Source organism: Stegostoma tigrinum, chromosome X (assembly GCF_030684315.1).
Source record: "Stegostoma tigrinum isolate sSteTig4 chromosome X, sSteTig4.hap1, whole genome shotgun sequence".
Lineage (NCBI taxonomy): Eukaryota > Metazoa > Chordata > Chondrichthyes > Orectolobiformes > Stegostomatidae > Stegostoma > Stegostoma tigrinum.
In genome coordinates this window covers 15,477,101-15,500,685 of record NC_081404.1, presented here as the reverse complement: position 1 = coordinate 15,500,685, position 23,585 = coordinate 15,477,101, and the positions used below count along the sequence as shown (strand labels likewise).

At 45.6% G+C, this 23,585-nt stretch overlaps 1 protein-coding gene across 11 annotated transcripts in view; it reads left to right on the top strand.

Annotated features, from left to right (window-relative positions):
* Positions 1-8,742: 8,742 nt before the first annotated feature.
* LOC125448278 (RNA-binding motif, single-stranded-interacting protein 2-like) overlaps positions 8,743-23,585 on the top strand; it is a 257,608-nt gene continuing 242,765 nt past the window's right edge. For 9 of the 11 annotated variants that reach the window (XM_059643492.1, XM_059643493.1, XM_048523462.2 and 6 more), the window contains exon 1: positions 8,743-8,852. In XM_059643492.1, coding sequence (XP_059499475.1) covers positions 8,787-8,852 — 66 coding nt within the window. In that variant the 5' untranslated portion in view covers positions 8,743-8,786. Of the gene's footprint in view, positions 8,853-13,265; positions 13,597-23,585 lie in introns of those variants that run through there. The other 2 variants (XM_048523456.1, XM_048523458.2) reach the window with 2 other exon arrangements.

The following is a 23,585-nucleotide window of genomic DNA, read 5'->3' as shown; positions in this document are numbered from 1 at the left end:
CTGGTGAGGAGGTGCCAGGAAGCACTTCCTCACACAGAGTATCTTCATCAATTGCCTGTTCCTCACAGTGCCATGTAGGCAGTGAGTGGCATGTTGGCGCTCCCAGCCTCTGCTGGCAACACAGCCTAGGCCAGGGGTCACCACTTTCTCCCATTTTGTGCCTCTGGATCCTGGGATCATCCCCACGACAATGAATGGTGCTGTGCTTTTGCCCCTGCCAGCTCTCATGTCACTGGATCTGACACCTTCACTGGCAGGCATGGTAGAGACTGGGCCACTGTGCCACTCCTGTGGAGTCTTTAGTGAAGAAGAGAGATTTGGCTGACGCACTGGGGGTAAAAGTCAAGACCTCAAATATGGAGAGAGGGGGAGAGAGAGAAAGAGAGAGATCCAGTGGGAGAGAGTGCAAGTTAGCCAGAGGAGAAAAGAGAGATGAAGATGGAGTGAGAGAGGAAGGGATAGGAAGAGAGAGGGGCAAAGAGAGAAGGAGGGATAAGAAGAGGGAAAGAGGGAGAGGAAGAGGCAAGTAGCAGCGGAGAGACTGTGAGATGACGACAGAGAGAGAAGGAGAGTTAGAAAGAGACAAAGAGAGAGGTGGGAAGAGTGAGGGAGTGAGAGGAAGAGTGAAGGAAAGGCAGGGGGAGTGAGAGACATGGGAGAAGAGAGAGAAGAGAAACAGGGAGAGGGCATTTTGAATTTTTTAAGATGAGCCATAGAAAGTGAAGGCTTGTTATTTGTGTTTTTTGAAAGAGTTTGCTCCTTCACACCTCTTGCCTTTGAGGTTTGCTCAGCTGGAGTTTCTTCGCATCTCTTGCCCTGTAGTGGGTACCCTGCCAAATGGGCATAATCATACAGGTGCCTGTTGCTCAGCCTGTCCTGTTTTGATCACTGGAACAAGAGAGGCACTGCTCCTCTGTTAGCTGTAGATCAGTGGGCCATGCTGTTGGCTTGCAATCAGAAGATTGTTGGCTCAAATGCCACTCCAAAGACCTGAGAATTTATACTGATCGTTCAAAGTGAACACCCTGATGTAGGCCATTCCGCTGAAAACTATTAAAGGTATAACAAATGGAAGGTTGAAGGATGTTACACGAAAAGAGAATGCGATTTGGCCCATTGAGTCCTATGCTGGCTCCTTGAAAGAGTTATCCAATTAGCCTTCCACCCTGCTCTTTCTGCAAAGTTCTTCAAATCTCACCTCTTTTAAGTTCTAATTCCCTTTTGAATATGACAACAATATTGAATCCTCTTTCACTGCCCTTTCGGGCAGCACATTCCAGATCACGACAATTTTGCCTAACCCCTGCCTGGCTCTTTTTTTAACTAACTAAAGTCTTTTGTTAAATCGATTTGGTTTTAAGTATGATGTTGAACAGTATAATCTTACATGCTGCGTGAAATGCTCCACTTACCATCCCGTCCAAGGCATGAAGGAATCCCATTTGCTTGTTAGTTGACAAGGAAGTTCTTTGGATGAACTTATTTTTCTTCACTTTCTCCCTGATTGCCACACTGAGTTGTACAATGCCATTCCAATACTTCACAGAATTGCATAATGAAGCCATTTGGCCCATTGTGACTGTTCCAGCTCTCTAGATGAGCGTCTCATTTATTATATTCTCTCTGTCACTCTGCATATTGTTCCTTTTCAGATGACTGTCAAATTCCCTTAGGAAAGCCTTGATTGTCCCTGCTTCCACTACACTCTCAGACAGAGCATTCCAAACCAGTCACTGTGAGGAAAGATGTTTTCCTGATATCACGTTTGTTTTTTTTCTACAAACTACTTGAAAGATGTGCCCTCTCATTCTTGATCAACTGAGAACATTGCCCCCCACCCCCAACCTCTATTTACTCCCTCCAGGCATCTTATTATTTTGAAAACTTCGATCGGATCACCGCTCAGCCTTCTCTTCTCCAAGGACAACAGTTCCAACTTCCTCAATCTCTCTTTGGAATTGAAATTCCTCGTATCTGGGACCATTCTTTCCTGTGCCGTCCCCAACGTCTTCACACCATCAATTCGCCCACTCAAACAGTTGCATCAAAATCAGTCAGTCTCTAGGTACAAGTTGACTTTTAGAGCAAATGATTTTTACGTGGCATTTACAGTGCAAAAGTGAGCCATTCAGCCCAACAAAGCTATCCCCCATACTAGAACTCTCCCACTTAACACCTCTTCCACCCACCCACCACCAGAGATGCCCACATCACATGAACAAATAAACTGCTTAAAAATTCATCTCAACATATTTTTTCTACCCTCCCATATGTACTTCGCGAGGCCACTTTTGGAATATTGCATTCAGTTCTTGTTTCCTACTATAGGAAAGATGTTGTGAAACTTGAAAGGGTTCAGAAAAGATTTACAAGGATGTTGCTGGGGTCGGAGGGTGTGGGCCACAGGGAGAGGCTGAATAGGCTGGGGCTACTTTCCCAGGAGCATCAGAAGCTGAGGGGTGACCTTACAGAGGTTTATAAAATCATGATGGGCATGGATAGGGTAAATAGACAAGGTCTTTTTCATAAGGCAGGGGAGTCCAAAACTAGAGGGTTTGTGGTAAGAAAGGAAAGAGACCTGAAGAGCAACTTCTCTGCACAGACCGTGGTCCATGTTTGGAATGAGCTGCCAGAGGAAATGGTGGAGGCTGGTACAATTACAACATTTAAAATAATCTGGATGGGTACAGGAACAGGAAAGGTTTGGAGGGATATGGGCCAAATGCTGGCAAATGGGATTAGATACATTTAGGCTCTCTGGTCGGCACGGACAAGTTGGATTTAAGGGTCTGTTTCCATGCTGTATGTCTCTCTGACTCTATATTTCCTTATATGCTGTTTGAACTGTTTGACAGTGGATCCACAATGAATGCAAGTCAGACATTGCCACTCCAACTGTGCTGAACTATCTAGGATGGTAATGAAAGTGTAAAGACAGGTCAAAATGGCTAGGAGTGGAGAATGAGCTCGGATTCCTCCTCCTGATCACCAACAGCGACCTCTACTAGATAGAGTCTGGACGTTGTGGTATCAGGTTTGAGTGCAAGATGTTTCAGGGATCAATGATCTGCCTCAAAGCGAATGGTCCTTTGGGGCCAGGTACCTGGGAATGGTCAGGGCCAACCAAAGTGCCAAAGAGAGGAGTTGGCGCCTCTATGACAAGGAGGCGAGAAAACTTGGGATTAAATGCTATTTGACTCTTGTCAGCCTGCAAAGCATTGGTATCCCTTTGTGGTCCCTGTAGTTGATGTTATCGTAGGTTTGGGGGATGCTACTCTAAAGGCAGAGTGAAAGTTGACCAATTGCCCACAGAGCACATTAAACCAGGGACAGAATGAGGGCAAACAGGTTCACTAATAGGGCCACCTGCATTGCATGAGGGGGTAGGCTGAGACTGAACCTTAAAAAGTGGGAAAATTAGTGTAAATGTAGGAATTGGGCCAAGGTCATCCTTCTGCATTGTAACTACAAATTTACCCAGTTTTGTAGGGGGATCGGGGTTAAATACTTGGTGCAAAGCCACATGGTAATCAGGAGTGAAGATGGAAAGACAGACAGTGCACAGTAAATCTCAGCAATGCCAGCTGGAGAGTAAGAGACACCCAGGAGTTGTTAATACTCAGATTTCTCATTGGGTTGCTCATCCCTTTAAATCATAGAGTCACTGAACTATACAACATGGAAACAAACCCTAGAGCCCAATTTGTCCATGTCGACCAGATATCCTAAATTAATTAAGTCCCATTTGCCAGCATTTGGCCCATATCCCCCTAAACCCTTCCTGTTCATGTCCCCATCCAGATGCCTTTTAAATGCTGTAATTGTACCAGCCTCCACCACTCCCTCTGGCAGCTCATTCCATTCATGCACCACCCTCTGTGTGAAAAAGTTGCCCCTTAGGTCCCTTTTAAATCTTTCCCCTTTCCCCTTAAACCTATGCCCTCCAGTTTTGGATTCCCCTACCCTGGGGAAAAAAACTTTGGCCATTCACCTTATGCATGTCCCTCATGATTTTATAAACCTCAATAGGCTCAGCCCTCAGCCTCTGACACTCCAGGGAAAATAGCCCCAGCATATTCAGCCTCTCCCTGTAGCGCAAACCCTCCGAGCCTGGCAACAACCTTGTGAATCTTTTCTGAACTATATCAAGTTTAACAATATCTTTCCTACAGCGGGGAGACCAGAATTGCACACTGTATTCCAAATGTTGCCAAAACAATGTCCCCCAAAGCTGCAACATGACCTCCCAACTCATTCCACATTACCCTGACAATATCCTCCCGCATCTTTCTGGAAGAAGGTAAAATGATGAATTATTTTCCGTCATCTCTAGCTGTTCTGTCTTATCTTTCTTCACTCCTTTGCCCATCGCCGGTTTGGATCTATCGTGCCACAACAGCCACCCACAGACAGTACAGAATCCACCCCCAACTAGAATGGGCTTGAACACTGTGCTGCAGGCACCAATCTGATTCATGCCAACTGTCCAGCCTACCACTGCCCCTGACATCTCCATTTCTGCCACTCTTGTGGTTGGTGAGTTTCACAGCATCACCGCTCGCTGCGTAAAAATGTCCCTTCTCAACATCCTCCCCCTGCATCCCCTCCCCAAAACCTCAAACCTCTGTTGCCTAGAACTTGTATCAGCTCCGTGGAACAGCATTACCTTGCCCACTTTATCCAAACGTGAGACGATTGTGTACACCTCGATCTCCATTGTACCAAGAACAACGCCCCCAGCTTCTCCAACCTTAACCTGGAGCCATTCTGGTGAATCTCCTCTGCACCCTCTCAAAGACCCTCACACCCTTCCTCATGTGTAGGTCATACAGTATATGGTCTTGCATACTGAGTTCTCACCACAAGATCAGACTATTCCCAGGTCCAATTTTATTTCAGATCCTCATTAGCTATTTCACTGTTGACAGAACAAGTAATAACGGACAATAGATGAAAACATCCTGGAGAAATTGCCTTTCACCTTCACACAGGATGAGTCATAGAGTCATGCAGCATGGAAACAGACCCTTCTGTCCAACCAGTCCATGCTGAACATAATCCCAAACTAAACTAGGCCCACCTGCCTGCTCCTGGCCCATATCCCTCCAAACCTTTCCTATTCATGTACTTATCTAAATGTCTTTTAAATGTTGTAACTGTACCCACACCCACCACTTCCTCTGGAAGTTCATTCCACACATGAAACTACCTCTGTGTAAAACGTTGTCCCTGATGTCCTTATAAAATCTTTCTCATCTCACCTGAAAAAATGCCCTCTAGTTTTGAAAGCCTGTAATTCAGGTGCAGCTGTAGTCTAGGCTATGGCTTCTCTTCTACTTTAGTGCCCACTGCCCTGACATATTCCCACCTTCTTTGAAATCCTTGACATTCAATTGCATTACCATCACTGAATTCCCCCACTATCAATGTCCTGGGGGCTACCATTGAACTAGGCTTGCTATATAGGTTAGGTGGGTTGACCATGCTAAATTGCTCCATAGTGTCCAGGGATATGCAGGCTAGGTGGGTTAGCCATGGGATATGCTGTGTGACAGGGTTATCATAGAGGGGTGGGTCTGGATGGGGGGTCACTTTGGAGGGTCAGTGTGGACTCGTTGGGTTGAATGGCCTGTTTTCACAATATAGAGATTCTATAATTCTATGATATAAGTACAGTGTCTACAAAAGCAGGTCAGAGGCGAGAAATGCTGCAATAAGTAACTCCCCTCCTGACTCCCCAAAGCCTGTCCCACCATCTACAAGGCACAAGTCAGGAGTGCGATGGAATACTCCCCACTTGCCTGGATGGGTGCAGCTCTAATAACATTCAAGAGGCTTGACACCATCCAGGATAAAGCAGCCGCTTGATTGGCACCACATCCACAAGCATCCACTCCCTCCCCCACCGACAGTCAATAGCAGCAGTGTGTACTATCTACAAAATGCTCTGCAGGATTTCACCATAGATCCTTAGCACCTTCCAAACCCACGACCCCTTCCATCTAGAAGGACAAGGGCAGCAGATACATGGGAACACCGCCCCTTGCAAGTTGCCTTCCAAGCCACTCACCATCCTGACTTGGAAATATATCACTGTTCCTTCAGAGTTGGTGGGTCAGAATCCTGGAATTCTCTCCCTGACAGCATTATGGGTCAGCCCACAACAGGTGGACTGCAGCATTTCAAGAAGGCAGCTCACCACCATCTTCTCAAGGGCGCAACTAGGCACAGGCAATAAATGCTGGGCTCAGACGGGTGAAATTCATACCTCAAAAAATAATCTGTCGATCTCAGTCTTGGACATTATAAGTGACTGCGCCTCCACAGGTCTCTGGTTAGATAATTCTAAAGACTCATCACCCTCTCAGTGAAAAATGACCTCCTGATCTCAGTCAGAAATGCCTCACACCTTATTTGGAGACTGAGTCCCCTGGCTCTTTGCTGATTTCCAAATGTATCATCTATATATGGGTCACCGATTTGTACTTACATTAAAACCAAGGCCTGAGAATGTGTAGACGTCTCTAAAATACAATTTGCAAAGAGAGATTAATGGAGGCAAAATCTACAACAAAGACTACTTTGTGTGCATCTGGGCTGGAAGGTGGGTGATGGAGTAATTAAAGCTATTATATTCAATTATGAATGCTTCAAATCTAATCTTTTTTTTAGTTCCTTCATGGAATGTGTGAGTTGCTGGCTGGCCCAGCATTTATTGCCTGTCCCTACTTGCTCTGGGAAAGGTAATAGTGAGCTGCACTCTTGAACCACTGCACTCTATGGGCTGTAAATACACCCACAATGCCCTTAGGGAGGGAATTCCAAGATTTTGATCTAGTGATAGTGAAGGAACGTTAACATATTTCCAAGTCAGGATGGTGAGTGCCTTGGAGGGGAACTTACAGGGGGTGGTGTTCCCATGTATCTGCTCCCCTTGTCCTTGTGGATGGAAGGGTTGTGCGTTCAAAATTCCACAGTGTTTGAGCATGGGCTGTGGTCAGCCAACTCCATTGCTTCAGAAAGGGCCTTGACCATTGTCTTGGTTTCGTCTTAGTCTGCTTCAATTGCCTGGCAGTCCTATAAGGTTTTTGATAGTGTCAAGGTGAGCAGTTGGGATTTAGAATTTACAGCACCTTTGGACGCAGCTGAATGCGAAGTCAGACTGAGTGCCCTCTTGATCTGCTGAATTCTGCTGAAATCATGCTTTGACCAGCAGACGGTGACTGCCCCTCGGCATCCAAATTCCCCAGTGGCATGGAATGTCCAGAATGTCCAGACTGATGTTGCAACTTCTGACTACAGCTTCTGTCGTGGTATATGACTAAGGAAGACTTGCATTCTTGTCGCACTTTTGTGACCTTAGGTCATCACCGCGTGCCTCACAGCCAATAAACTAGATTTTCAATTTGTAATGTAGGGAATATGGCAACCAGTTTGTGAAAAACAATTCCTCATCCGGACCCCAAACAGCCACGATGACATAGTGCTATTGCTTGAGGAGTGAAAAAGGGACTAGCCCCCCGAGATGAACTCCTCTCCCAACCCACTCTTCTCTTGAAAGAGATCTTTGGCATTCGGCCAGAAGGACAGAGGGGACATCAATTTAAAATTCGACCTTAAAAATGGTGCCAGTTTTGCAATGGGAGCATCAGCCGACATTTTATGCTCAAAGGCCAGTGAATGCACCCTGACATCCTGAGGTGCTTTTGAAAGACGATACCTCTGAGGTGCGAGTGGTCACGAAGGGAGTTGAAGTTTGTTGGTTGAGGGCCGCGGTGGGGTGCAGAAAGTGCAGTTCAAGCAGGTTTGAGAACCCGAGTGGCCTAGTCCTACACCGGATTCTCGAGATAGTAACCCCAGCGGCGAAAAGTTTTGAGGTTGATTCATATTTCTCACATGTATAATTGGGAACATATCTAAGGAGACACCGATGCAGGAGATAATGGGAACTGCTGATGCTGGAGAATCCAAGATAACAAAGTGTGGAGCTGGATGAACACGGCAGGCCAAGCAGCATCTCAGGAGCACAAAAGCTGACGTTTCGGGCCTAGACCCTTCCATCAGATGCAGGAGTATTCAGTGCCACAGGCAAAATTTCAGCTTTGTGCAACCCCCATTCCTCCATATTAGTAACTGGCTCACAGTTTTTGAATAGTCAAGTTGATGCACAGATTTGAAAAGCAAAACTCTCGTAATCAGAATGAGGAGTTGGGAAAGACTGCAATGGGGAATCGAGTTGTATCTTAGGGTATGTGGATGTCTAGGGTTTCCTCGAATGGGGGTCGGGACGCCCAGCTAACTCTGGAGACATGAACTCCCAAGAAGCAACGACCAACACCCAATACTGCCCCTGTGCCCCCAGTTCTCAGCGGGGGGGGGGGTGGTCGGGTGATAACATTGAGCCCTCGAAATGGGATTGCACTGGGGGAAAAGTGTGAGATCAGACACGATCGGAAAACTTAACAGGCTGAATGGTTTGCTCCTCGTCCTTGTGATGCACTGTAGTCTATTCTCACTGCTCGACATGGGAAGTCTCGGGAATAATTGGTCCTGTTACTTTTTAAGTGACCCGGTGGGTCTGCCACATTGGCCTTGGATCTAAATCCCACCCCTCCCTCCTTGGACATGAGGGTGGCCCAAGTGTGTGTGTGTGTGTGTGGAATGGGGGCGAATATTACTGGCGCTAGGACCCGGTAGTTGGAGAAAGCAATGCTCAGTCCCAGTTCAGCTCATTCCAACTTCCCGTGCTGACGTCAGCCTCCTCCTTTGACATTAAAAAAAAGAAAATGTTGCTGTCGGTGCCACGGCCAGGATTTACTCCGTATCCCTATCCGAGCCGTACATCAAAGAAGGTAATCAAAAGTTCTAGGCTACCTGAAGGCTGAGGGACGCGGGTGGGGACTTGGGAGCGAAGGGCTTTTTCCTTGTACTCTCGGGGATTCAAGGGGCACTGTGGAAGTTGGAGGGGTGGGAAAGAGAGAGAGAGAGAGAGGTGATGTTCCTGCACTTTCAGCACTTTCCCAACAGTTGGGAGCGGATTTTGCAACTTGGAAGGGAAATGGACTTTGTTTCCATTTTTTTTATTTGTGGGGGGTGGGGGGGGGCATGTGTTTTTTTGGCTGTTGGGAGTTTGCAACACATACGTACAAAAGTTTCTGCCAGTCCAGCCCAAGCTCTCGGGGAAAGCTGATCAGCCGCTTTTTGTACGGACTGTGAATTCCGAAATTAAAACACAAGCCGAGGGAGGAGGCTGGGAGAACTGGGGTGGTGCTACTGGGATATAGGACCTCAGCACTGACACTGTGTATTGCGTCTATCGAAGCTGTCTACATAGATGGAATATTGGAAGCAGAAAGACTCGTTCACATATGTCGGTGGGGCCCACCGTGTAGCCGGAATGTTTGATTAATCCAAAGGGAATTAGGACCTCATTAAATGTGCATCCAAAGGGTGGGGGCTGGGGTCCAGAATGTAACACAATTTTTTCTCGCTGTCGAATACCGTCGTTTCAGATCTCTGATAATAACCACCGAATTGTTTAAAGTACAAGATGTTTTCGAACATTATTTTCTGTTTTTTTTAAACAAAGCCGGCTCTCAGAGATTGGTTTGAGAACGTGGGCAGTTTGGTCCTGTTCTGGGGCTGCATTTCTTCTCACCCCTTTTTCTGTTGGATTCCTCTCTAAGGGCAGGTAGACACGGAAAGGGAAGGGGGTGTAGGATGTTAGTTCTTTGAACGCCTGCTGCTTTCCTTCAGTGGCACTGGGACAGTCCCGGTGTGATAAATGTTTAAGGTGAGAGCATTTGGGAGAAATATTATTTTGCAGCCACACCGGAGGGCCGCTCGTGTCTGGAAGTTACAATGCCAATTGACCCCACACCTTGTATTGTAAACGCGCCAGATTTAGGGCGATTTAAATTTGAGTGGCGGCGTCTGAAATGAACCTGGTCCTTCTCTGTGCAGTTCATCTGTCTCCTTGGGAACGTTGTGTGTGTGTGTAAGAGAGATTAAAGAATACTTACACCACGGTCTAAAATAGATGGTGTGGACTAAAATATCTGTAACGGGAATCTCTCCTGTCTGGTTTCCCTCAGTATTTCATCCCTGAAACTGACTGGGGGTAGCTTTTATTTCCTGGGCGATTTTTCACTGTCCAGCCCTGTTACTTTTCACGTTTCAGACTTGTTTCTCCCGGTTCAATTGCCAACCCTCTCAAATCTAAAATCGCCCTCCTTTTTCTTGAATATTGTAACCTTTTATCTGCTTTTCATATTTAATTCCCTAACTCCCAGGGGTTTGAACAAACCCCTAAAACAAGGCGAACATGAATATACTGGAGTGTGTTTTTCGTTGGTTCTTAAACAATAAAACAAATGAAGTTGCGTCAAATAATTCTCATTGTTTCGAGGCCCTAATGTAATCGAAACTTTCACACACATTCCCTCCTCACCCCTCCCCCCATAACCTTTTCACCTCTTGTTTGTCAATCTATCTCGGCGTTAAAAATATTCAAGGATTTACGACTCAGAAATAACCTCACCTCTGTTTTAAATGTGTGACCTTTTAAAACAGCGACTCCCTAAATTATACAATGTCTCTCCAGGAACTGTCCACCCCGTAGGATCTTGTAGTTATTTTTAATCAACTTGTTCAGGGATGTTATTATACACCTCTGGAGCAGGTGGGACTTAAACTCCGGCTTCCTGCCTCAGAGGTAGGGATACCACCATAAAAGTCCTTTCCCTTATGTTTGGGGAGGTTGCACGTACAAGTCTTTGGGGACTTCGATTCAGAGATAGTAGGAACTGCCGATGCTGGAAAATCTGAGATAACAAGGTGTAGAGCTGGATGAACACAGCAGGCCAAGGAGCAGGAAAGCTGACGTTTCGGGTCTGGACCCTTCTTCAGAAATCGGGGAGGGTAAAGGGATTCTGAAATAAAGAGATCTCTATTTAAGAGATAATGGGAACTGCTGATGCTGGAGAATCCAAGATAACAAAGTGTGAAGCTGGATGAACACAGCAGGCCAAGCAGCATCTCAGGAGCACAGATCTCTATTTATTTCAGAGTCCCCTTCCCCTCCCCCATTTCTGATGAAGGGTCCAGACCCGAAACGTCAGCTTTCCTGCTCCTCTGATGCTGCCTGGCCTGCTGTGTTCATCCAGCTCCACACAGTGTTATCTCAGGGGACTTGACAGGATAGATGTGGAGAGATTGATCCCTCAGTGGGAGAATCTAGGACCAGAGGGACATCGTCTGAGAGTAAGGGGTCACCCATTGAAGACAGAGATGAGGAGGAATTTCAGCTCAGAGGGGAGTGAATCTGTGAATTTTTTTTAAAACCACAAAAGGCTGTGGAGGCTGGAGAGACTTTTTTAAATCAGGAAGGAAATCCAGCATAAAAAGCAGAAAAAGTGGAGTAGAGGATTATCAGATCAGACATGATCTCTGAATGGTGGAGCAGACTCGATGGACTGAATAGCCTATGTCTGAAAAACTAAAAAAGATAGAACTGTGGATGCTGGAAATCCGAAACAAAAACAGAAGTTGTTGGAGAAACTTAGCAGATCTGGCAGCACCCTTGGAGAGAAAGCAGAGTTGACTGTTCAGGTCCAGTGACCCTTCTTCAGAACACTTCTGCTCCTCTGTCTTGTGAACTGGCGAGGGGTGGCGCACATTTCAACTGGTAACCGTTTTTATAGAAGTACAGGGAGAAGTGGGGGATAAATGCGTGGTTGACCACAATAAAACACATTCCAGCTCGTGCTGGTATTTGTACTATTACGAGTCTCCTCCCATGCCCTCTGCCTTACCTCAGGCCTTCAGACTGAAATGATACGGGTGCCCGGAACAGTGTTGCATGATGTGAACGGTGGTAATGTGGCGAGAAACCCCCTCCCAACCAAGTTTCAGGGGGAAAGAACCCCCCCCCTTTTAAACAAAAAGGCTTAATTCTGCTCCTGAAGACGATAACGTTGCGAACGAAGCGTGTGTTTATTATCAGCTCTCCTCTTGCATTTCTGAACTGTTTGTTTTTTAAGCATTTATTGACTATCCAACGTGAGGTGGCCAAGATTTTTGAGTGTGGGGGAAAGGTGACAGAAAGGGGGGCGCGGAGAAGGTATGGGGAGTTCTTGTATTAGAATCAGTGCTGGAACATGTTTAGTCTATAATATAGAAGCAAATTGGCAAATGTTTTATTTTGTCATAACAGCTGCCGCGTCTGAATCACCTTGCTGAGAAATGTTTGCTTTCAAAGGAGACAAGAGTATTAAATCCACCCAAGTTGGGACAAATGGGTTTTTAAAAGAAAACGAAAAAGAGGGCAAGATTTCTAGGTCGGGCTGCGATTTAAAGGTTGTCACTTTTGTTATTCAGAGGAAGTTAGAAAGGCTGCCGCAAAAAAAGTGGAAAATATCTCGGAAAAATAAAACCCTGCAGCTGCTGCAAATCTGAAATAAAAATGGAGAATGCTAGAGAAACTTAGCGAGGTCTGGAGAGTGAAACGAGTTAGCGTTTCCAGTCTGGTGTGCCTGTAGAGATTGAGACACTTAAAAGTTTGGAAAGGGGTGTCTAATCTCAAGTTTTACAGGGGGCCCACTCTTGTCCAGAAGTCAATTTTGTATGCCTAAGATGCTGCTGTGTTCATCCAGCTTCACACTTTGTTATCTCAATTTTGTATGCATTTTTTAAGTGGTGGGAGGTGAACAGGATGGCTAAGTAGGAACCTCCAGCAGGTATCCCAACTGAATTGCATAGGAAGTGGGAATGGGATGGGGGTGGAAAGGGAGTAGGGGCGGGGTATAGAGGTCGGGTGGGAGTGAATGTGGAAAGTCGGGTAGGGAGGAGAGTGAAGTGAGAAGGAAGAAAGGATGGGCATGATAGAGAAGGGACTGGGTTTTGCTGATGAAAGGTCACTCAGCGCCAGCTCCCGGATAGTCGGAACTTGTAAGAGAGTCTAGTTTTTTTTTGCCCTGGTCAAATGTTTGTTTCACGGATTTAATCCGGAGGAATTTCTGGCATGCAAAGCAGAGACAGTTGATTCCAGTTTTCGCCGGGGCGGGTTGCTCCGATGGGAGATTTGCAATAGTCACCAGCCGCTGTGATGGACCGTAAGGTCGCGGGGGTTGGGTGATTGGAAGCGGATTTTCTCGCCCAGCTTTCGGAGGGGTCACATGCTCCGGCGATGGTCCCCGCCTCTCTCCTCACCCGCCCCCATGCCCTGGGTTCCCAGTGGTTGAGGCTGAAACTGCAAGGAAATTGAAGAGAGCTGCAAGTAATGTTGCAAATCTGAGGCGGGAGGAGCCTGGACGGAATTCTCTCTCTCTCACATACATACAATCTCGCTCGCTCTCTCTCTCACACGCACACACATACCCTAACCCCCACCCCACCCCACTTCTGGATTTGACTTGGTTTTTGGAAATTCGACATCAGCTGAAGTCCCCATCCTCAAACTCCCCTCTCCGTCTTGAAATCCCCGCCCGTCCCAAGAACTCTTGCAGTTTCCAGGTGAAGGGTGGGAGGGACAAGACTGTAAACTGACCTAACATGATCTTTTCAAATGTCCCTTTAAGAATCTGCGCGACGAAGCAGGTATGTTATTTCCTACTATCTCACGTTAACACTATCCAGCCCTTGTGTGCTTATTATATACGTGTCTCTCTCTCTCTCCCCCCCTCCTCTCTATTTTAGTTTCGTGTCCTTGTTAGTGATGTTGTGTTCCGCGCGGTTGATTTTTAAGCTGATGGTGTTTTGTTTCTGTTTCACGCGTTGAAATCGTGATCAGTTTGCACAGAAAGGTTTTTTTGTCACTGGGAGCAAGTTCGGAGGATTGCTTGCCCGGAGTGCTCAGGGTTGAAGGGTATCGCATCCCCTGAAGCTCTCTTGCACAATCTTGAGCGAGTTGAAATTAAAGCGACCCCTTCCCTTCTAAACCCCCAACCGAATGTCTGCTACTGTTACTTTGTGGCCTGTATTTTCGGTCTGTCAAATCAGTGTCCTTGGGCAGTGACCTATTGTCAATAAGCTTCACAGGGACATCAGGAATTTGGTTTCGCTTGGAAGGTTGTAGACCTGGGCTGGTCTTTCCCTCTGCCCCCCAGCTTTTGCAGAGCATTTGTAGCTGAGAGCAGGAGATGGGCATCGCTTCATGACACGACAGCTGGCTGACATAGCACTGTTATGTTTCTGTGGTGTGGATGTCTTTTATTTGGTGGTACTGCAAATTGTCATCTTGATACCACGTTTGGCAGACTGGTCTGGCATGGTGCCACGCATGATGTATTGGTACCTTGTGTGTTGTGATTGCATGGCATGGGGCAGTGGTGGAATGAATGGTGTAGTGGTGCTCTGAAAAGCATGGTGCCGTGACAGTGCCATTCATGTGCAGCAGTGTGGCACAATGGGGCCATGCATAGCATACTGGAGTGGCATCAGCATACCCATGGTTGTGTAGCGGTTTCCCGCACCTTGCTATGGACTGCCATTAGGTTGGTATCCTTGTGATTCAATATATGTTGCCACAATGCAGAAACTCTAACCATGGCAGTTCAGTTCACTGGCAACACTTCACCAAAGCAGGGCCCCTTGAAAGCAAACTCCTAATTAGCCTCTTAAATTTCCACCCCCCCCCCCCAGGGAAAGTATGGAACAATCACCAGTAATATCATTTCAGAGTCCCTTCACAAGTAGCCTTCTCTTGTCACTCCAATCCAGCCCTGATAGGTTTCAAATATTAGCTCAGAACCTCACTTTGTTTTTGAAGTAGCCACCCCTTTGCATTCAGTTGCTTTTCTCAGGGATTTTGCCTGGGTTTGAAATAAGGCATGTTTCAGTTTTCTAATATTTGTTATTTTCCTTTTTGGACATATTTCTAACATTGCTACAAATGTTGCAAATAGAAAATACATGTTATGGAATAGATGCTGTTCTGCTGAAGATTTGAGCTGGAGCAATTGGGCTGCAAGGATAATATCTAACTTTGGTTTGCCCTTGTGTGTCTGAGAACTGCTGAACTATAACAGAGCGAAATTGGCCAGTGGCGTTTGTGAAATTGACCAACATGTGATGTTTTGTTCCTCGTTTTTAAAGAGAGTATCTATCCTCGGCTCAGGTGGTAACCCTCGTTCCTCGAAATCAGAGGGCTGTGGGTTCAAGTTCTGGCACTAGAGAGTTAGGTAGCGCTATCGGAGGCATCATCGTCCGCCTGCCCGTTGGATGCCCTGTGTGGCAATTTCAACATCTCAGTTTCATTTTGGGGAAATCCAACTGATGTGGCCAAAGCATTTGCTGGCCGCTGAAGTTTGTGGGAGCCCTGTAAACTGGCTGTTAAATTCACATTGTAATGGTGGAAAATGTAAAGGAGGTGGCAACACAGTAATCCAGAGGTTGTGAAACTGGGGACCTGGGTTCAAATCCCATCTTGGTGGTGAGTGGAATTTAAATTTAATGAATAAATCTGGAATTGACAGCTAATCTCAGTGATGGTGACTGTGACAACTATAATTGGCTATTGGAGGTGCCCATCTATTTCACTAATGCCCTTTAGGGAGGGAAATCTGATGTCCTTATCTGGTCTACACATGACTCCAGATCCACAGCAATTGACTCTGAGGGTTGAGCATGACCCTTTTAGTTTAGGGCAATTGAGGAATGGTCAATAAATGCTGCTTTTGACAATGACGCCCACGTTCCATGAAAGAATAAAGCAAATAAAAGTTGAAAAGTTTGTCACTGGGTAGAGTGTGCTTCGGAGTGTCCTGATGTTGCTGATAGTGCTAGATAAATGCAATTTCTCTCTGGAGAACCTTGTTAAATACACTGACCCCACAGATATGCTGTCAGAAGTCACCTTTAATGAGGAGACTGGAAATGGACTGAGTTTAACCAGCTGATGAGTCCACACCGAGGGGTTAACCAGAGAGTATTTGCCTTGAGAATCCAAATTGTTTCCTCCAGATGGACGTATTCAAGCTGAGGGAACATTCGAACTAGGAAATATATCAGCTCCCACTTCAGACACGCAGTGTCCATATTGCACTCTCTCTCCCAGGTCAGAGAAAGCCCAGCTAGATACAGAAGAAACGTTTTGGACTAGATTTGAAAGTTGTAGGGTTGAAAGGTCAATGCCTCCCCACTCCAGTTCTCTGAAGGCCTGCTCCTTATTTACCATGAAGCTTTTTGAACAGCAAAGCAAGAGGGCTGTGGCATTTGTGTTGTTTAAATTGGACTCCCTTCTCCTATCTGTGGAATTGTAGACCCGACCCCTCATTCTCGCTGCTGGGGTACTGGAGCTTCAAGGCAGCTTGAGGTTAGGCAAGCTCCAAGCACAACAGCCAATTACTTTTAAAGAGCCATAGAACTGAAAAGAGAACGAGCCAGCTTTGTGAAGGATGGTGAACAGCACGGAGTACGATTTTTGTTTTATTCATTCGTGGTGTATGGGTGTCACTGGCTAGGCCAGCATTTATTACCCATCCCTAATTGCCCAGAGGGCGGTTAAGAGTGAGCCACATTGCTGTAGGCCTAGAGTCACACATGGGTCAGTCCAGGTAAGAATGGCAGATTTCCTTCTCTATGGGACATTAGTAACAAGAGTGAGCCATTCAGTCCCTCAGTCCTGTTCTACCACTCAGAGATTGTGGTTGATCTGTGGTCTAACTCCATATGCCTGCCTTTGGTCCTGTTGCTTAACAAAAATGTTAAAATGAACAACTGATTCAGCATTCTTTACCATTTGTGGAAGAGAGTTTCAAAAGTCTTTTTAATTTTGATTTATTACTGTCACGCACTTGGGTACGGTGAAACTTGTTTTGCATGCAGTACAGGCAGATCATACCATACAAAGTGCATTAGGGTAATAGAACTGAGAGAGGAATACAGTGTTACAGCTGCAGGGAAGGTGCACAAAGAACGAGATCGACAGTAAATTTTAAAATTTAAAGAGGTCCGTTCAGAAGTCCAATAACAGCGGGCAAGAAGCTGTTCTTGAACCTGTTGGTACGCATGTTTCAGCTTTTGTAGCATCTGCCTGATGTAAGAGGTCTATCATCCTTTGTGGAAAGGTGCTTCCTAACATCTCGATTGAAAACCGAAAGAACTGTGGATGCTGTAAATCAAACAAAAACAGAAATTGCTGGAGAAGCTCAGCAGGTCTGGCAGCATCTGAGGAGAGAAATCAGAGTTAATCAGGTGCTGCTAGACCTGAGCTTTTCCAGCAATTTCTGTTTTCGCATCTTCCTAACATCTCTCCTGAATGCTCTGGCCCTAATTCCCAGATTAATTGAACCAAATGGGCGTTTCCTGACAATTGACAAGTGTCGTGGTCATCGTTAGACCCTTAATTGTAGATTTTCATTATTGAATTCATATTCCACTACCTGTGTCATGGCAGGATTTGAACTCAGCTTTACCAGAATTAGTAGCCTCCCGATAGTACCGCTAGGCCATCATCTTCCCTTCTGTTGCTTGTTTGGTGAGGCCATGCAGACTTGATAGACTGAATAGCCCCCTTCTACGCTGCAATGGTTGTGATTCAAGATGGTGGTTGTGGGGATGTGGCTGGTGCTGACTCAGCAAGTGAAAGTGTAGGTCTCGGGGCAGAGATTTAAGCTGCTGTTAGCTAGCTCTATCAGTCACCAACCTACAGGGCTTTTACTGCTGACATGATTTAAAAAGCCTTTCTTTTTCACCCTCACCTTGACAAACGCCGTGCTCAGCACAAGTGCAGGTCCTGTCGAGGAAAGCTGTAATACAAACACAGCAAGCGTGTAAACACAAGGCTCGACTTGAATTTGAGACAGACCCGGTGTTGAACCTCAAGGTCAGTCCAGTATATTTTGGTGTGTGAGTTTTATTGCTGTTGGGCAGGCACAGATGTAGATGGTGACCTCAACAACAGCCTTCCATCCTGCCCACCGCCCCACCCACATGCGCGCACACTGGGATATATACCCCAGGTACATGAAAAATACATGGAGAAACTCGGTCGGTCTGGCAGCAGGGAGGCAGATTTGTAGTTCCTTGAAAGTGGAGTTGAAGGTAGACAGGATAGTGAAGAAGGCATTTGGTACCCTTGCCTTTATTGGTCAGTGTATTGAATATTGGAGTTGGGCGGTCATATTGTGTGGCTGTACAGGACATTAGTTAGACCACTTTTTTTAGAATACTGCATTCAGTTCTGGTTGTGAAGCTTGAAAGGGCTCAGAGAAACTTTACAAGGATGTTGCCAGGGTTTGAAAGTTTTTGAGCTACAGGGACAGGCTGAATAGACTAGGGCTATTTTCCCTCAAGCATCAGAAGCTGAGGGATGACCTTTATAGAAGATTATCCATGCCCCTCATGATTTTATAAACCAAGGTCTTTTTCCCTGAGGTAGAGGAGCCCAAAACTAGAGGGTGTAGGTTTAAGGTAAGGGGGGAAAGATTTAAAGGGGATGTAGGTCATTGAGTCATACAGCACAGAAATAGACCCTTCGGTCCGACCAGTCCATGCCAAACATAATTCCAAAATAACATAGTACCACCTGCCTGCCCCTGGCCCATGCCCTTCAACCTTTCCTGGGGGTAACCTTTTCTCATGCAGAGGGTTATGCGTATATGCAACGAGCTGCCAGAGGAAGTGGTGGAGGCTGGTACAATTACAATATTTAAAAGGCATCTCGATAGGTACATGAATGGGGTTTAGAGGGATATGATGGGGATCTTAGGAATTCAGAAAGGCTTTGGTATGGTAGATTTGTTTTCCCAGTCATAGAGGAGTTTGAAATTTTAGGAGGTCTTAAATATGTGCTAGTTACTAATAAGTTGAAGAAGGTGTTCAAAGGAAATCTCTTTGCCCAGAGAATGGAGGGCTTGCTACCACAGGGAGTAGTTGAGGTGGCTAGTCTTCATGAGAAGGTATGGGAGTATATATTAATGGAGTTAAATAATAGCAACCAAAGATGATGACTTTGGTCTTCCAAATATTACATAGGAGGAAATTGCAGGTCATTTAAGACTGGATGTCAGACATGATGTGATGGTCTAGTTGTTTTATCACAAGACTATTAATCTAGACAGCTGCTATGGACCAGACCAAACCCCCTCAAAATATTCAGAAGATCGTCTAAACTCTAACCTTGTCTTACTTTGAAGGTAAACATAAAGTGTTGTGTTCCAGATGCAATTTGATTGTTCAAACTACTGGACTTAAAGCATCCACTATGGTTAAATTGCAACAAAAGGAAGGAGTTGGAATAACTTTATTGGAAAACTTAACAGATACAGTAACTATTGCAAATTCACTGTTGCAATTGTAGTAACATTCCATAAACACACCCTTGGCAAAAGGCAAATTCAGACACATTGTCTCACAGTTAACTTCAGTAGCCCAAAAGGAAGAACATTGAGAATTGTGTAACAGGTGGGAGTGATTTAGCACCCTAGCAACAACTGAATGCTGAAACTAAAAATCCCTGTTTCTGTGGGTGTGAGCTTGTTCACACCCATTCAGGCTGCTTCTATTGTTCCAACTTTAAAAATAACACACAAGGCTTCACAAGTTGTTTGTCTTCTCACAGACTGCTTAGCACCTGTTTCTTCCCCCCCCCCCCCCCCCCCCAGACCCTCTAAAAGAAATCAGGACAAAATACATCACTTAAAATCACATTGTTGTCACAGACACAGGTAATGTTCTAAGGACCTGAGTTCAAATCTTGCCATGGCAGATCGTGGAATTTAAATTCATAAAAGATCTGGAATTTAATTGTCTAATGATGACAATGAAACTGCTGATTCAGCGGGAAATCCCATCTGGCTCACCAGTGTCCTTTAGGGATGGAGATAGAAAGGACAGCAGATGCTGTAAGCTAGAGTCAATATGTGGAGCTGGAAAAGCACATCCGGTCAGACAGCATCCCAGGAGCAGGAAAGTCAATGTTTCTGGTCAGAATCCTGTTTGACCTGCTGTGCTTTTCCAGCTCCACACTTATTGACTCCTATAGGGAAGGGAACTACCATCCTTACCTGGTCTGGCCTACATGTGACTCTACACCGACAGCAACGTGGTTCACTCTTAACTACCATCTGGGCAATTAGTGATAGGTGACACCAGTGATAAGTAGTTGGTTGAGGCGCACTTCTGCTATGATTGAAGCGGTAAAAGGGGTGCCAAAGAGTGCTCTTCCCACCTTTTGTGTAAAAGTGCTTCCTAACATCTCGATTGAAAACCGAAAGAACTGTGGATGCTGTAAATCAAACAAAAACAGAAATTGCTGGAAAAGCTCAGCAGGTCTGGCAGCATCTGAGGAGAGAAATCAGAGTTAATCAGGTGCTGCTAGACCTGAGCTTTTCCAGCAATTTCTGTTTTCACGTCTTCCTAACATCTCTCCTGAATGCTCTGGCCCTAATTCCCAGATTAATTGAACCAAATGGGCGTTTCCTGACAATTGACAAGTGTCGTGGTCATCGTTAGACCCTTAATTGTAGATTTTCATTATTGAATTCATATTCCACTACCTGTGTCATGGCAGGATTTGAACTCAGCTTTACCAGAATTAGTAGCCTCCCGATAATACCACTAGGCCATCACCTTCCCTTCTGTTGCTTGTTTGGTGAGGCCATGCAGACTTGATAGACTGAATAGCCCCCTTCTACGCTGCAACGGTTGTGATTCAAGATGGTGGTTGTGGGGCATGGCATTGGGGTGGGGTTGTGGCTGGTGCTGACTCAGCAAGTGAAAGTGTAGGTCTCGGGGCAGAGGTTTAAGCTGCTGTTAGGATAGGCCCTGGAGGGAGATGGCATGGTCAAAGACGACCCTCCTCACAGAGCGAGACAGAGTAGGGAATATCAAAATGGGCCACAGTTAACAGATGGTTTCAATTGCTGTTCAGTTTTTTAAAAAATGGGCTGGTACTTTGACGCTTTGTTTTGACTAAGATGAAATCAATTCTGGCTAAGCAAACTGTAAATGATCCCATTCCAATGCAGGGAAACACGTGTCTTCTGCCTGAGGGGAAAATGTGAACCACACAATTCCGACCATATACGTTTCCCACAAATAGCACTTCCATTTCCCCATTTTCCCAAAGCAAAGTTGAAAACTACCAGTCATCAATCTCTGAGATTTGGTGGTGAGAAGGAGATATTAGAACAAGATGGGTGTTTGAATTTGGACCACACGTGTACACAATTAAATATAAACAGTCATTCAGTAGTAGAGACTGTGAACGTTGCTGGGAAAAGGCACGTTTTGTCAATGTTTTTTGACCTGCACTCATCAGGATACTTTGCAAGAATACCAATGGACAATCTGAAATTGGTTATAAGCATAACTATTCCCCTACTGAGGATTATCCAGCAAGAGTGTATGAGGAATTACACTGACAACCAATTTCAAGTTGTCAGACAAGCTTGCAGTGTGCTGCATTTGCTTTGTGCCAGAAGCTACAGAAATTATTACACAGGCCACTCTTTGCAGACAGAATGCACTGTGCCTGCTTTAGCTCAATAAAACCGGCAGCAGTCTTTGGCTGGCCCATTTCTAAGGGCAATATCCTGACAATCGGAGAAATTGAAACAAAGCCTGCCAGTTAACTGTCAATCATTACAACTTTCTCCATGGCAACACCTCCACCACAGTCTACTTGCTGACCAATCAGCATCCTCCCTTTACATGATGTTAATGTTGATATTCTTTTCCCCTTTTTTGTTGGTGTTTTTTTTTTGAGAGTTGGCCCTGGTGAATGCGAGATGAGAAGCTTTTTCAGCGACATGCAATTAACTATTAGGAGGACAGCACCCACTCCAAGCTCCATTCCAAAGGTACTAGCTTTATCCTTCTCCCTGCCAACAATTGGAGATTAAGCCATTCTGTTTGCGATGTTGTTGCTATAGTTCATGATGAGATTTCTATCTCTGCAACATTGTCAGATTTCACCCCAGTCTTAGTTTGTATAGTGCTAAACGTTGTCTCGCTCTCCAACAATCTTCTGGCTGGTATTCCACCTTCTACTCTCCATAACAGCCACTCACCCAAAACTCTGCCCAGGGCTTAACTCTCAGCAAGTCCTGACCACTCCAGTTCTTGTTCACTGGCTCCCAGTCAAGCTGTTGTCTTATTTTAATACTGTCAGTTTGGATTTCATTTCCCTCTGACCTCGCCCTTTCCCTATCTCTGTGACCTCTTCAAGCTCTGTAGCCGTCCACAGATCCATGCTTATCCAGTTCAGATCTTGGGCTCAGTGCTGATTTTGTCTCTAGAGATGCTCCTATAAAATCATCCCTGGCCAAGCTTCTGGCCACCTGACCTAGTGTCTCTTTACATGGCTCAGGATCACATTTTTCCCTCCCCTCCTCTCTCCACGTGTCCCCCCCCCCCAGCCAATTTGCACTCTTTATTCCCCTCCATTTCTCACCTCTGTCTTGCTCTTTCTGCCACCGCCCCCAATCCCTACCGATTTGTATGCTTTTCCATCAAACCTTCACCCCCAAGGAGAAGCTTATCAGGTCCCCTGCAGAGATTCAAAATGAAGCTTGCTATAAATTCACCAGCTCCTTGCTTTGTGTCAGTGTAATGGCAGTGTGAGATGTAAGTCGCTCTCACTGGCGCAGAGAACTGCAAGATCTTGATTCTGAAAGGCCCAATCAAATGAGTACTTGGCCATCAAACTCAGATGTTAATGATGTAGGGCTTTTGTTATTGGTGACTGGGAAACCAAACATCTCCCACCAATGGGATCACTGGAGACTTGAAACTACCTCGCCTATGTCTTGCCAAGTATATTAGCTGTGTCTGTGCATCCTCGGTTCTCACTCCAACCAATCACCTCCACAACCGTGTCCAAAATCCTGAAACTTTTGACCATCATTAATCTGCTACTTTCTCCTGTCTCGCTTTTCCTCAACCTGCACCATGTTCTCTCTCTGCCTTTGAAAGGGTGTGGGTGTTTTTATTCTTGCTTGGGATGTGGGTCTTGCCAGTAAGACCCAGTATCTGTTGCCTGTCCTTAATTGTGATTGACCTGAGAGGCTTGGTCCGCTATTTCAGAGGGTGGTTGAGAGTCAGCCACGATGCTGTAGGTGCATCCCATGTTCGGGGAGCTTAGTTGGTTTGCTGTAATGCCTGTTTCAAACAAGTTAATACGTGGAATGGGTTTGTATAAAAATAGTGTGCTAGGGTATGGGGAGGAGGCAGAAGATTGACACTAGGCAATCGTGCTCATTTGATGAGCCAGTATAGGCATCTTGGACTGAATGGCCTCCTTCTATGCTGCACAACATCTGTGATTTGAGTGCTTTGAGAGAGGAAGAAGGGTTTGTGAGGGTGGTGGAATTCTAGGGTTTGGGATCGGGGCACATGAAGCCCCGTTGATGGTTGAAAATTGAGGATGGGAATGAGGCCAAAACTGAGTAACATAGATCAAATTGATTTAGCATTGGAGGGAGTTAGAGGCATGTGTTACTTGAAATATGGAGTGTTTGACTTGATTTTTAATAGGATCCTACTTTACAGTTTGATCCACCCTTCCATGGCTGATAGACTGGGGGTTTCAGATAACTAAGCAGCCAACTGCACCATTTTCTCGAGACCAAAATGATGTCCAC